This window comes from Calidris pugnax, unplaced genomic scaffold (assembly GCF_001431845.1).
Source record: "Calidris pugnax isolate Ruff unplaced genomic scaffold, ASM143184v1 scaffold123, whole genome shotgun sequence".
NCBI lineage: Eukaryota > Metazoa > Chordata > Aves > Charadriiformes > Scolopacidae > Calidris > Calidris pugnax.
The window spans coordinates 169503-184245 of record NW_015090876.1 but is presented as its reverse complement, the minus strand read 5'-3'; the positions used below and the strand labels follow the sequence as shown (position 1 = coordinate 184245).

The 14743-nt window shown below is 55.5% G+C and overlaps 1 protein-coding gene across 1 annotated transcript; it reads right to left on the bottom strand.

Annotated features, from left to right (window-relative positions):
• Positions 1–4460: 4460 nt before the first annotated feature.
• LOC106890394 (ras-associating and dilute domain-containing protein-like) lies at positions 4461–6731 on the bottom strand. The gene is made up of 3 exons (XM_014946187.1): positions 6673–6731; positions 5198–5756; positions 4461–4546 (listed from the first exon to the last, which is right to left on the bottom strand). The coding sequence occupies exons 2-3, from the start codon at positions 5745–5747 to the stop codon at positions 4461–4463; spliced, it is 636 nt and encodes a 211-aa protein (XP_014801673.1). The 5' UTR covers positions 5748–5756; positions 6673–6731.
• Positions 6732–14743: the final 8012 nt, after the last annotated feature.

The following is a 14743-nucleotide window of genomic DNA, read 5'->3' as shown; positions in this document are numbered from 1 at the left end:
CCCCCCCCCCCCGCAACACGCCAAGGACTCCGCGGTCCCCGGCCCCTCCTCGGAAGGTGACACTGGGACACCAACCCGCGGAGTTTTGTGCCACCGACACCACCGCCAAAAAAAGCGGGGGGGGTGCCCCAACCCTCCCCAAACCCCACTGACCCGGGGGGGGCAGCTCAGAGACCGAAGCATCTCCCCCCTGGCCACGCTGCCAGGGCTGGGGGCGGGGGGGGCGAGATGAAATCTCTGCTAAAAATATAATTAGCTCAGTCTTTGCAAATAAAAAAAAAAGCCTGGATGCTGCCTACGGGCCTACTAGGGCACTTAGTGGCCAGGGGCAAGCAGGAGCCACGGGGAGCCCCGCTGGTCCCCCCCGTCCCCCCCCCCCAGCATCAGCCAGGCAGGAGAGTTGCAGAGGAGCCTGCCTGCCGCAGGAGCAAGCTGTAATTAACTTCTCCCAAGCATCATCAATTCGGGCAGAGCCGTCCGCAAGACGAATGGGAGTCGGAGAGAATGAATTAGGCCTGGCCGAGCTGCAAAAAGCAGCCCCTGGTGTGACATCCCCAGCCCCGGGGGTGAGGGGGGGGAAGGGGGGGTCCCCACGGGTCCCTCCATGCTGCAAGCGTGGCTCAAGCCCTGCTGGAGAAATCAGAAGTTGTGGGTCCAACGGGTGATGCTCGTACCTGGGGTGAGCAGCCTCCTGGGAGCAGGTCACTGGCATTCGGGGAGAACGAAGAGAAAGGGAAAAAAAAACCCTAAAATCTTCCTGGGAGCAGGTCACTGGCATTCGGGGAGGACGAAGAGAAAGGGGAAAAAAAACCCAAAAACCCTAAGGTGAGCAGCCTCCTGGGAGCAGGTCACTGGCATTCGGGGAGAACGAAGAGAAAGGGAAAAAAAAACCCTAAAATCTGAGCTCTGCTCACAGCTCGGGTGGCCAGAGAGAAGGCTTCGGATGGCAGGATTTGGGGACAGCCAGCGGGATTTGGGGACGGCAGAGCGGAGAGCCCAGTGCCTGAGGCTGCTTAAAGGGACACTCACAAACTCAGACCCAAAAAAAAAAAAAAAAAAAAAAAAAAGTCATCTGCCTTATTTGGTGAGGAATGGGCTGCAGGTTCTGAAATACATTTTTTTGTTTGTTTGTTTTAAATCAAGCGCTCCTTTGCTGGGAAAATGAAAGAGATGGGGATGGGAGGAGTGTGTGTGGGGGGGGCAGTGGGGGGTGGGAGAGGGAGAAAATAGCCCCTCCTGTTTACATGCCTTGGGATTAGGGCAAGGCATGGCCGAGCAGCCCCAACCAGCCCAGTGCCCTGTGTCCTTCTTAAAAAGGCAATCGGCCCCGCTCATGTCCCCGGCACGGCATGGGATGCCTGCATCCTACAGATGTGAAATCCAGGGGGTTCAACAAGGCTGCCTGGGTGGGAGCACAGCCCAAAGGCCACCCCCCAAAATGCATCTGCAGGAGGCCTTGGCTCCCCCCAGCAGCCCTGTCCCCAACCCACAGCATGGAAACCAGTCGAAGGGTGGGAGCAGAGGGGCTGGATCCCGGGGAGCAGCTCCTGCTGGAGCTCATTGCCCTGGGATGGAGCAGGTCCCACCGTCCCGAGAGACGCGCCATCACCGGTCCCTTATCTAGGGGAAAGGAAGCTTCTGTATTTATTTTGTGGAGGGAAAAAACCTGCTTTTTTACTGCCGATAGAGCCCCCGTCACAGGCTCCCCGCTAACCCCGGAGCTGTGCTGGAAAGATAAACACAGCTCTTTTCCTGAGCATAACAAAAAGTCCCTCCATAAAACGGGGTTATTATTTTTTTTGTTCAATCCTCTGGTGCTGTTTTCTCCTCCCGAGTGTGGGTAGGTTTATCCCACCCAAAATGCTGCGTGAGCATCCCCTGACAAAGCGTGGCCGGGGCAGAGCTGGCAGCTGAGGAAGGATGAGGATGGGAAGGGGGCAAGGATTGCACCCTGTCCCTTAGGGAGAGCTGGGCACCCCGGGCAGGGCCACCACGTGCCCCCCAGCCAGCCCCCACCCAGCTGCTGCCTCTAAACCCATCCTACATCCCGGGGAGAAACCCACCAGCTGTGGTGCCTGGGATGTCCCTCTTTTGCAGCCTAGGAAAGAGGCTCCCTTCTCCTGGTTGAGAAATAAATCAGTCAATAAATAACTCCAGGAAAGGAGAAATGCTTTGAATTTACCTGGGAGGGGTTAACACCGGGCTAGTCCTTCCTAATGTAATTGCTACACAGACCCTGCAGGGAGTCCTCCCTGGGTGCAGCCCTGCTAAGGTATATCAAAGCCACATCCTCAGAGGTACCTGCCAGAGCATCTTTTACTATAATAAGCTTAACTCCTGAAGTTTCCCAAGGTGTGTGTGTCATTCAGCCTCCCAGGAAAGCCCCTGGAAGCTCAGGACACGGTGGAAAACAGGCTTGGTTTGGAAGAGGAATACCATCAAGATGGCAAGTGCTGCACCTCCCTCCCAGCACCCCCCAGTTTGTGGGTGTTTTCCCCAGGTGCTCCCTAATCACTGCCTCATCGCTCCCCAAAAGGAGCAGGACCAGGGGAAGCAGTGAGAGAGGGTGTCAGCCTCGTTTACTGCAGGGATGCTCTACCTGTGCTGCTAATTAGTGGCGTGAGGAGCGAGTGCTTTCCTCCCTAGTGGCAAGCAGCTAATAAACTAATTAGGATAATGGGTAACAGAGCAGATAAAACTCTTAAGCTATTTGCTGACAGGTTAGGGATGGGTGTGGAGCCTTTCCCCCAGCCACCCCCTCAGCAGGAGGGCAGGCAGTGATGTCCCAGCCTGTGTGACACCGGTGGTCCTAGTTCTGCTGCTCCAGCGATGCTCTGCACCAGGAAAGGCTCTGCAGGTATTTCTCTGGGAACCCTGTTTTGCAGCTTCCTTGTGTTTTGTTGGTTTTTTTTTCTCTAGGGAGCTGTAAGCCCAAAGTCCCTTTATTTTTGCACAGATGCTGCATTTTCCACACCAGCACCCCCACCACCCTGCGCAGGCAGATGATGCTCGAGGCTGGTGATGAGGGTGACCCTGGTGGAGAGGACTCCATCACACCAGTCCCCATCACACCAGGAGTTTTGTGTCTTTCTGAGGTGCTGGATGAGGGGGAAGCTGATGCCTCCTCCAAATGCTCTGCATGGCTCCCATCTATCCCCAACAGCTTGTGGATGGGGTGGGAGAGTGTGGTCCCAGCCCCACAGCATCCCTTGGGGCAGTGCCACCAGCAGAGCCTGGCAACAGAGCCTGCCACCAAAATCAAAGGCTGCAGAAGTGAGACTTTTAACGGGTAAGACAAATAAAGGGCTGTGTAGTCTGCAGAGCAGACAGCCTAAACAAATGTGGGTGTAGGTTTTTCTGTCTTGGAAGAGCTTGGTCAGCTATGGAAAATGCCCGAAGCTTTAAAAAAAAAAATGGAGAATTTCCACCACCCCACCCAGGAGTCCTGAAACAAATGAAGCGATAACTACATAGAAAGTGTAACGGGCTTATTTCCAGAGCCAGGGCACACGAGCTGGTCAGGAACTTCTCCATCAGAAATCACCAAAGGGTGCCAAGCCCAGGCCAGCTCGGTGCTGCCTAGAGCCTGCCTCTCCCCTGGCCTGTGTGGGAGCCTTACCCTCCCCACGGCTGCCAGCTCACCCAGCAGCCAGGTCACGGGTGGAAATGCTGCTCCTTGTAGCCAAGGGGGAGGATTTGAGGCCGAGAGTTGCAGTGACCTTGGGCTCAGGCAGGGAGCTGCCACGTGGCCCTCCCCGCCGCGTGCTCTAACCATTGCGTTTGGCTCTTGCCCTTTCCTCTCTTCAAAAGAAGCTGTTTTTAGAGTCCCCTCTCTCCCAAAGTGCTTAACGGCTCTCTGATCCCAGCTGGAGAAAGCCAAAGAGAGGAGCAGAGCATCCATCTTCGCTGCTCCTGAGTCCCCTTTATCCCTGCATCACACGTGCAGCGAGATGGGACCGGTCCTGTAGCATCTCCAACCTGAGGTCTGAAGACTGGACACAGTGAGGGATGGAGAGAGCCCTGTGTCCCCATGGGGTGCCCATGGACCACCCTGCACAGCACGGGTGTGGGGCTGGGGGCTGCTTCCCACTCCTCCTCCATCCTTCCCCTTTCAAGGCAGGAGGTGAGCCCATCCCCAGCTCCCCGCGCTGATGGGGACCTGCAAACTCCATGCTCAGATTTTTGGGGCACCCGGCCAAAATCCTAATTGCAAATTGCAGCTGGTGGGGCTCCAGGAGCCTCTGCTCTCCCCCTGAAAAGCCCACAGCTGGTTTCCTTCACGCCCTGTGCCTGGGCTCCTTCTAGCCCTCGTTAAAGCAGATGGGAAAGGGGCTCACTGGCATGGGACAGGTCGGGCTGTTTGTTCTGCTGCTGGTGGGGGAACCTTGGTTCTCATTTGGGGAGTGCCCGGGGTAATCCTGCACCCTCATTAGGTTATTTTTGACAATTCCAACCCTTCCCTACAGGTGTGAGGAACCACTCGCTGCCCATCCCTGGCTGACACCTCCCGAGCCCGATCCAGACCACTCCATCAGCAGGTCAGACCCTTCAAGGGCATCAAGCAATTAAAAACCTGATCTTAAACCTCCAAGTCCTCGCAGGGTTTTTAGCTGAGGGTGGAAGGAGGGAAGCTTCATTACGCTGTGCTGGGGTCACTTATTAACCTGCTGGTTCCTAACGATGCACTTATCTCCCCCTGCCAGCCCTGGACTCAATCAGGCACCTCTGGGAGTGGGGGTGTGTGGTATGTGCTCTCCTGCCCTACGTTGCTCTCTCTTCATTAGCTTCTCATTTTGCTTAATTGTGCTGCAAATTTGCCTGGGGGATGCCCGTGGGGAGATGGGGCAGTGCTTTGCTGGGCACGAAGCTGCATCAAGGTGTGGGATGCCGTGATGCTGGTTCATGGTGATGGGGAGAGCAGGCAACACCGATGGTCTTGCCTGGAGATGCCCATGGGGGTTTGGTACGGACCCCTAGGCTGGCTGGGGGAAATAGTTGAGGTCTCAGGTACCAAATTCATGCAGGAGAGCACTGAACACCGACTCTACCCAAGAGCTTTGCAGCTAAAACGCAGCTAAAACACAGCTCTCCTCCCACCCAGCACTTGCACCACCACCCCGTGCCCAAAACACGAGCCAAAAAAAGCGTGGGGGGCAGCTCCCCAGCCCTTCTCCCTGCCCCACACCCCGGCTCTGACCTGCAGTGGTGGTGTCCACATCCTTGGCTGCCAGTTCCTCCACCTCTGCCCTCTTGCGAAGCTCCAACCGCCGCGAGAAGCCCTCCCTGGGCTTCCAGAGGTCCTGGATGAGCAGCGGCTTCTCGTGGTCACCCAGGACCCTCAGCCCTTCTGTCTGCCACCGTTTTTCAGGGCCCTCAAACTTCCCGATGACATCGCACAGGGCGTACTGCCCGGCGCTGAGCTGGCTCAGCCCGTAGCGCTCCAGGGCTTCCTTCACCAGCTCCCGGGCACCCGAGCTGCCCGTGGCCAACACACTCTTGTAGTTGGTGCCTGCACAGATGTTGCCCCCAAAGATCTTCAGGACACCAGGGGCTGAGAGCTGGGTGGAGAGCTCGGCTGGGTCATCCTCACCAGCTGCTGGGGAAGAGGAGGTTGAGCTCCGGTCCTTGTAGCTCAGAGTCCGGTACAAGACCTGGGAGAAGATCCGGCTCTGGCGCTTCAGCCGGTTCTTGGATGGTGGAGCCATGGTGGAGGAGGACCCATAAAACATCGTGCGTGAGGTCGTCATGAGGCACAGCTGGGCAGGGGAGAGGAAAAAAAAAAGAAAAGGAAAGATCAGCAGTTTGGAGGCCAGATGTGCAGCAGGGAAGAGCAAGCAAGAACCAGCTGGTGGCCACGGGGCAGCTGCTGTCACCTCCAAGGTGGAAAGGGACATCAAGGGAAATGGTCCTCCCTCGCTGTGCTACCCAGCCAAGCTCAGCTGGGTTCCTTGGCATCAGCACGGTTAGCCCAGGATGGATTTGTCCCTGAAAGCAGAGCCTGGAGTGATCCTGAATTTCTCCATCAAGTGTATTAAGAGGTCCCTCTTGCACAAGCAAAATGCAGTGGGAGGAGCACCAAGCTCAGCAGGACTTGGCGGGGCCCATCCTGGGCAGGAGCCAAGGCATCAAGAGTTACTTTCACTAACGAGTTTACGGAGCAATCCCATTTTTTTTTTTTAGAGGTGAAACAGAAAGCTCAAGTGCAAATTCAATCACTCTGAGGTCACCGCTAAATGCTTTTGCTCACCGAGAGGCACGGGGTGAAAATGGGCTTTAATTAGCCTTTCTAAAAATGTCCTGACTCTGGCAAATCTCTTGGCTGCTGCGAGTTTGCGGAGGATGCTAAAGCACGCGGTGGCATCGCTGACAACACCGCCCTTGTCATGTTAGCCAGGACAGGGCTGCTCGGGGTGGCCATGGGCAGGCAGTGACCAGAGGAGACGTGGCCGTGGCTGTGAGACAGCTCCTGGTGCCCCTCAGTGCCCCTTCTTCCCAACCTGCTGACCCCAGCACATCACTGCTGCCTGGCTCCCCAAAACCAGCCTTAGCAATCAGCCTCAAAAGCAGAGCTCAGCATCTCGTGTTTGGTCCTGGCCAGCCCAGCCAAGCATTGGCCTCCCAGCAGCTTCATGAAAGCCCTCTGGGTCTGGGGAAGGCTGTTCCTGCTCCCACCTTGCACCTGGAGAAACTGAGGTGCCCCTCGGTCACCAGGAAGGGGCTGGGAACCAGGGGGCTGTCCTGGCTGTAGGCAGAGAGGGGTCCTGCCCGGTGTCACCGCCGACATCGATGGGGTTGGCTTTGAGATGGCATCTTGGATGTGCCAACACCCGGCGCTGATAACGCCACCATGACCTGCTGGTGGGGAAGGGATGGGAAAGAGGATTTGAAGGTTTCTGATTTGGACAGGACAGGGATTTCCCTCACCTCCAGATCCACAGCATGCCACCCGTGTGCAGGGAGCAGGGACTCGGTGGGTGCACAGGGGACCCCCAGAACGTCCCGTCCATGGCTACTGGAGAACTTTAACGCAGGGGTTGGTGAGATCCAGGGAGCCCTGGGGTGCTGGCAGCTTTCTGCATCTGCAGCCCCACCTCGCTCGGGCAGGATCTCGCCACCGGAGCAAACCCAGCGCCATCAGGCAGCAGGAAGGATGATGTCGGCCCTGGAAAGCCTCCAAACCACCATCTAATTCAGGAAGAAAAAGCGTCCCTGCTGCTAATGGAAGAGGTCACCTTCTAACCCAGAAACGGTCTCCCTGCCGCGCGCGGGGGATATCTGCAGGGTGTACATCTCCCCACCCCAGCACTGGAGGCCCACTGGATGCTGCAGATGGGGAAACTGAGGCACCAGCAAATATTAAGACTGCAGGATGTGCCTGGGAGCTGTGGGATCGTGCTGCACCCCAAGTCACCCCTTTTTCCCCCCACATCCCTACTCCCACCAGGACTGTGAAAATGCTGGGGTATGTCCTTCTTCCCAACCTGCTGGCCCCGGCACATCACTGCTGCCTGGCTCCCCAAAACCAGGCTTGGCAATCAGCCTCAAAAGCAGAGCTCAGCATCTCATGTTTGGTCCTGGCCAGCCCAGCCAAGCACTGGCCTCCCAGCAGCTTCATGAAAGCCCTCTGGGTCTGGGGAAGGCTGTTCCTGCTCCCACCTTGCACCTGGAGAAACTGAGGTGCCCCTCGGTCACCAGGAAGGGGCTGGGAACCAGGGGGCTGTCCTGGCTGTAGGCAGAGAGGGGTCCTGCCCGGTGTCACCGCCGACATCGATGGGGTTGGCTTTGAGATGGCATCTTGGATGTGCCAACACCCGGCGCTGATAACGCCACCATGACCTGCTGGTGGGGAAGGGATGGGAAAGAGGATTTGAAGGTTTCTGATTTGGACAGGACAGGGATTTCCCTCACCTCCAGATTCACAGCGTGCCACCCGTGTGCATCTTGGATGTGCCAACACCCGGCGCTGATAACGCCACCATGACCTGCTGGTGGGGAAGGGATGGGAAAGAGGATTTGAAGGTTTCTGATTTGGACAGGACAGGGATTTCCCTCACCTCCAGATCCACAGCATGCCACCCGTGTGCAGGGAGCAGGGACTCGGTGGGTGCACAGGGGACCCCCAGAACGTCCCGTCCATGGCTACTGGAGAACTTTAACGCAGGGGTTGGTGAGATCCAGGGAGCCCTGGGGTGCTGGCAGCTTTCTGCATCTGCAGCCCCACCTCGCTCGGGCAGGATCTCGCCACCGGAGCAAACCCAGCGCCATCAGGCAGCAGGAAGGATGATGTCGGCCCTGGAAAGCCTCCAAACCACCATCTAATTCAGGAAGAAAAAGCGTCCCTGCTGCTAATGGAAGAGGTCACCTTCTAACCCAGAAACGGTCTCCCTGCCGCGCGCGGGGGATATCTGCAGGGTGTACATCTCCCCACCCCAGCACTGGAGGCCCACTGGATGCTGCAGATGGGGAAACTGAGGCACCAGCAAATATTAAGACTGCAGGATGTGCCTGGGAGCTGTGGGATCGTGCTGCACCCCAAGTCACCCCCTTTTTCCCCCCACACCGCTGCAGATGGGGAAACTGAGGCACCAGCAAATATTAAGACTGCAGGATGTGCCTGGGAGCTGTGGGATCGTGCTGCACCCCAAGTCACCCCTTTTTCCCCCCACATCCCTACTCCCACCAGGACTGTGAAAATGCTGGGGTATGTCCTTCTTCCCAACCTGCTGGCCCCGCCCCTACTCCCACCAGGACTGTGAAAATGCTAGGGTATGTCCTTCTTCCCAACCTGCTGGTTCCGGACCATCACTGCTGCCTGGCTCCCCAAAACCAGGCTTAGCAATCAGCCTCAAAAGCAGAGCTCAGCATCTCATGTTTGGTCCTGGCCAGCCCAGCCAAGCACTGGCCTCCCAGCAGCTTCATGAAAGCCCTCTGGGTCTGGGGAAGGCTGTTCCTGCTCCCACCTTGCACCTGGAGAAACTGAGGCAGGGATGGGGTTAAGGCTACGACTCCTCCAGGGCTTCTGCTCCTCCTCCAGCTGAGCACAGAGCTGCTGCTGGGGACATCCCTGGGGACATCCCTGGGTGTCTGCTGTGTGACATCTCAGGCAGAGCCGACCTGGGGAGCAGGTCAGGGCACTGGCAGACAGTCGGGCTGAAGAACGGCTTCCCCAGGCTGTCAGCAGCCTCATTAACATCGGCTGGAAGAAAAACTGCCCCAGTGTCCCTAGGAGACCTTGCCATCAAGGATGCAAAAGATGAAACTTTGTCATCAAACCACTGTTTTCAGTTCCTGGGTTTAATCTCCTCCGCCCTGAACAACCTCTGGCACAAAGGGAAACCTTTTAGCATCTGCTGCTGGGTAAAATTGTTCCTCTGAACCCACATCACAGATGGAGACACCATCCTTGCTTCTCACAGGTCCCTGCCTGGTTTTGAATATGTTATTTATAGCTCAGCCATTTCCCTGCTCTTTCCATCAACTACAGCTTCTACAGAGCGCAGGGGCAAAGGCATTTCTTCTGGGGGGTGGGAAATAAGAAGCCTGGAGTGAGAGAAGCTTCTAGCCTGGTCACCCAGTTGTTCAACATCTGGAGCAACACCGGTGGGATTCCAGCAGGCACCAGCCTGAGAAGTGGCAGCCTTATCCCAAAGCCAGTGTGATGCAGAGGACTCCAAGGGATGGAGGGAGCCGATAACAAGGTGGGCTCTTCCTGCATTTACTCTTGGGCACGTCAGTCACCTGCATCTCCAAGGAGGCTGAAGAGAAGACCATGGTAGGTGTGATGCAGTTGGGTCCTGCTGCGAGAGTGGGGATGTTCCAGCTGGACCCAGCTACCTGGGTTAACTGTTCGGGCACATCTTCCTGTAGGTTGGTGGGACACGTGCTCTGAGACACCCCCCAGGCCAAGTGAGCCCCCTCCTCGCTGCAGACAGCCCAGTTTCCTGGCCCACCATCGCAGGCGTGCGCTGTTGGAGGACACACGCCTGCAGCTACAGGAGCGTGACCCAGACTTCCCAAAGAGTCCCCTTCAGGGCTCGATGACATCTCTGTTAACAACTGTAGAGTAATTAGCCAAAAGCCTGTGATTTCCTCCCAGCAGAGTCTCTATCAGGTATCCTCCACCTCCTTGCATGCCATGCCCAGCCACACCAAAACCTGCTGTTTTCCCTGGCCAGCAGAGTCTGTATTTAGTCTGCAGAGCTATGACGAATGCTTTTGAAATTCACATGGCCACCACATGTCCTTCCATCACCACAACCCACTCGGCCACCACCAGGGACTTTCCTGTGGGCTCTGAGGTTCCTGCTCCCAGCGTGGGTGAGCAGCTCCTTCCCACCGCCCCCACCCAGCGCTCACGCAGAGCTTCCCCTTACCTTGCCATCCTCCTCACGTGCCTCTTCTCCTTCCATTCATCGTCTTCCTCAAAATGGGCCTTCCCCCCTGTCACGCATCGCCCCCGGCGGGTGTCTGTCGTGTCTCTGCAAGAGGAAGAGGAGGAGGCTGCTCACAGTGTGGTGGCTTTGGTGGGCTCGGAGATGCTGTGGCTCTGCTCCCTATGTGCATCATGTTTGCACAGAGTCTCCTGAGCTGCATATATATCCTATACAGCTCATCATATCATTATATTCCCCTGCCTCAAGCTAAACAGCCCAGTCCCTTGCTGCTGTTGAGGGCTGCTTACCCCTGGGGACCCACAAGGGATGTGTGGTTAGTTATGGGTGTGTTTGTGTATGTTCTTCCAGCCACAGCTCAGAGATGGGGATGACCAGACCAGCCCCAACCTCAGGCTCCATCCCAGCAGGAACACGGCAGCCTTGTTGGGCAGATGAAGCAAATCCAGCCACGGTGATGCCCACCAACAGCATCTACCCCATCGCAAAGGGACAGGGAGAGAACAGCTACAGGAAAGGAAAGATGAAGTGGAGGAGATGGCACCAGCCACAATCCCACCTTTATCTCCTCCCAAACATACGTGGCCCTGGGGATGCCAGGCTGGGGACCCTCTCATCCATGGGTGGGCAATGGGTCCTGGACCAGCTCCTTTGCCCCCAGCAGCCACAACACGCTGGGATGCTCACTAGAGATTTGTTTTTCCTGGATCTCTGTCTATTTTGTTGGACATCAGGGAGAAACACCAAGCACCATCCCCTCAACCTCCTGGCACAGAGCTGCAGGAACGCAACCACTGGGAACCAAAAGAGAAAAGAAGCACCTGCAAAGTGCCTGCAGTGATTTCACAGGTGCTTCTCAGAAAGAGCTGGCAGGGCACAAGAAATACTCTTTTCCACGGCTCCACTGTGATTAAAGACAAACGTGCCATCTAATTAAATCACCTAATCAGGGCCTCGGTGCAGGTCAGTTCCAGCCCCTCTTGCTGGGGCTACAGGAGAAACTTTCTGGGAGGCCACGGGTTGTGACACGAAAGGTAAAGAGATGTTCAAACCACCTCTGCTGCTCCATGTTTCTTCCAACCATTAATTGCCCCTGACAGTTAAATATTTATGCCTTATTTCCAGTGTGTCTGGCTTCGGCTGCCAGACATTGATTCTCATCACGCTTTTCTCTGCTCCGTTAACGAGCTTTTGGCCACCGTGTATTTTCTCCTCTGCGAGAGTATTTAGATGCTTTAATCAAGCCCCCCCTTGTTTCTCTTGGAGTTGATTTACGAGCAGAATAACTGGATGGCCAGCTCCTCTCTCGCTCTAAGGCATTTTCTGCAGCCTCTTGGTCCCTTCCCCTGGGTTCCCACATCTCCTCTGCTGACGTGGAGAGAGGGGGGTTTGGCTTTCATAAGCCCCAAACTCGGTTTTGATAGTGCCCTGACTGAAAAGGCGAGGGGGGTTTGGCTTTCATAAGCCCCAAACTCATTTTTGATAGTGCCCTGACTGAAAAGGTGAATAACTGCTATTTTTTTTTTTTGCAGAGCAAAATTTCCCATTACCCTGAAGGTTTTGAATTCTCCAGCACAGAAATGGGGACAGACACCGAGATGCCCCCCAGGCAGCAGAGGAAGGACCTGGTGAGCCCCAATGCTGCCTCTCCCAGCCTCTGCGAGCAGCTCCGGCCGAAAACGGTGCGTGGTGAATTTATCATCCAGATTAGGGCCAGGAAAACACGTACAACTCCGGTTATTATTTTTGGGTGCGAGCAGATTTCCATTTTCCATTCCCCTCCAGTTAGGACACCTTTCGCTCACCCAGTTTACTGTCCGGATTTGTACAGGCTCCAAAGGCTGTGGCTGCTCTGGGTCAGCCCCAGGTTTTTCCAGAAATCATTTCTATCTGCTTCCAGATTAGTGATAAAAGCACTGAAACACCGAGGGCACGCTACCAGCCGGCAGTGCCCAGCGGTGATAATCTCCTCTGATAACTGCCTTTGAAATGGAGCAGGTTTATTTAATACCTGCTTTCTTGACACTGTATAATGTCAGCACTAAATACTGGACTGGACTGACTTTTTTTTTAATACTGGAAAGTGCAGGTTTTTACAAGAATATCACCTCGCATAACTCAAATGCTTTGCAAAAGCATATTGCAGCCAGAGAGTCACCTCTCGCAGCAGAGACTGAAATCATTTCTACTTGCCAGGAGTTATTTTCCATATAGCTGCCTTGGATGGCAGGAATTTATTCCTGGTGAAGTCTTTAATCAATTAAAGCCTGAGCCAGGTTTCTGCCTCTTCTGCCCCGGGGGGATGCTATCAAGCCAATCAACCTGTAGCTACCAGGTCATCTTACTCCCTTTTGGGAAGAGCAGCAACACTATTAAAACACTTTTTAATCTTCTGGAATTTCCCCAGGGCTCGTCCCGCCGCAGACACGGCTCTGCCTGGATGGGGGGGGGGGTGAGATTTCAGCTAGAACCCTCCCAGAAGGGCAACCAGAAAAGCAATTTCCCTAGAGCTCTATTTGAAAAAAAATCACTTTTTTTTTTTTTTTTTCCATTTTTTTGGACAGAAACCACTGGAGTCACAGCCTGGGTCTAATGGCAACGACCGCAGCCTGGATGCTGCGAGCGGAGGGAGAGGCCGGCCCGGCACTGCAATGTGGAACAAATTATAACTCGGGAGAGCAAAGGAAATGAGAACACCCTGGCCACGGAGGCTTTGACGTGCGCTCCTCGCCTCCAAATCCTGCCCCTCTGCAGAGCCCGGCCTTCCCGCCCAACGCTGCCAGGGCAGAGCCCAAACCTCTCCCTTCTCAATCACAGCCCCCCACTCCGGACCAAGTCCCCTCTTCGGAGCCCAGCCTTGTCTTGTGTGGGTTTTATCTGCCTAATCTAGGGCCAGATCCGAGGCTGAAAACGTCCCTGCCAGCCTCGGTGCTGTCTTTAGCCGGATCAGAGTGGGTAAACCCCTTACCACGTTATTATTAGCAGCAGGAACCCTGAGGTAGCACCCGGACCCCCGGGGACCGTTCAAACAGGACATAAAGGCAGCCCCAGTGCCTCAAAGATAAACCAACAGTTTGTCCTAAAGGCAGCTATAGCTCCACAAACACATTATAACGATTTAAGACCTGATCCTACAAGGGCAACAGGAGTCCTTTTAACGGGTTTTCTTTTTTTCTTGCATGTATATATATTTTTTTTCATTATTTTGCAGGGTCTTTTGAGCCGCCAACGTGCATCAGCTCTCTGGTAGGAATGCCAGCCCTCTGCCCGGGCAGCTCTATTCACACACACACAATCAAGAAACATTTCACAAGGAGCATTTGCTTTCTGCTGCCTTCTGAGCAGCAGAGTCTCAGTAGGCTGCCTAATTATAAGATCTTAGCAATAGTTCTTTTTCTTTTTTTTTTTTTCTTTTTTTTTTTTCCAGTGATAATTAACCGATCCTGGCGAGTGCTGAAAATAAGCACTTCCCAAGCAAGTTGCAAACTCCCCTGAGTTTTCTCTGCTAAAGTTCCAACTCAGCATGAAACTGCTCCAGCCCCGTGGGGACACACGGACCATCCCAGCACCTCTCCACCAAGGCCTGGGATGCCAAGACAATCACAAGCAGCTGAATGCAGGTGAAATAGGGTGTGTGGAGTGGGAGTGGGATCCCAAGGTGGTGGGGGGGGGCGATGGGGCAAGGATCCCGAGGGGCCCGCAATGGGGAGAAGGATCTCAAAGGGTATGGAATCAGGAGAAGGATCCCAAGGAATGTGCAATGGGACAAGGACCCCCAGGGATGTGCTATGGGGAGGAGGATCCCAAGGAGTGTAGTGTGTGATGGGACAAGGACCCCCAGGGATGTGCTATAGGGAAGAGGATCCCAAGGAGTGTGATGGGACAAGGACCCCCAGGGATGTGCTATGGGGAGGAAGATCCCAAGGAGTGTGTGATGGGACAAGGACCCCCAGGCATGTGCTATGGGGAGAAGGATCCCGAGGAGCGTGCAATGGGACAAGGACCCTGAGGGGCGTGCAAGGGGGAGAAGGATCCCAAGGGGTATGGAATGAGTATGAGGATCCCAAAGAGCATGCAATGGGACAAGGAACCCCAGGGGGATGCGATGGGACAAGGCTCCCAAGGGGTACGGAATCAGGACAAGGATCCCAAGGGGTGAGGAACGGGGACAGGGATGGCAGGGGACGTGCAATGGGAGGAGGATCCCCAGGGGTGTGATATGGGGACAAGGATCCCCAGGTGCCTGGCGATGGGACAGGGCTCCCGAGGAGCTGGTTCTCCCCGACGGGCAGCGGGGGCAGGTCGGGGGTCTCCAACGGCAACCGGGCAAGCCTCAACCCCCCCCCACCCCT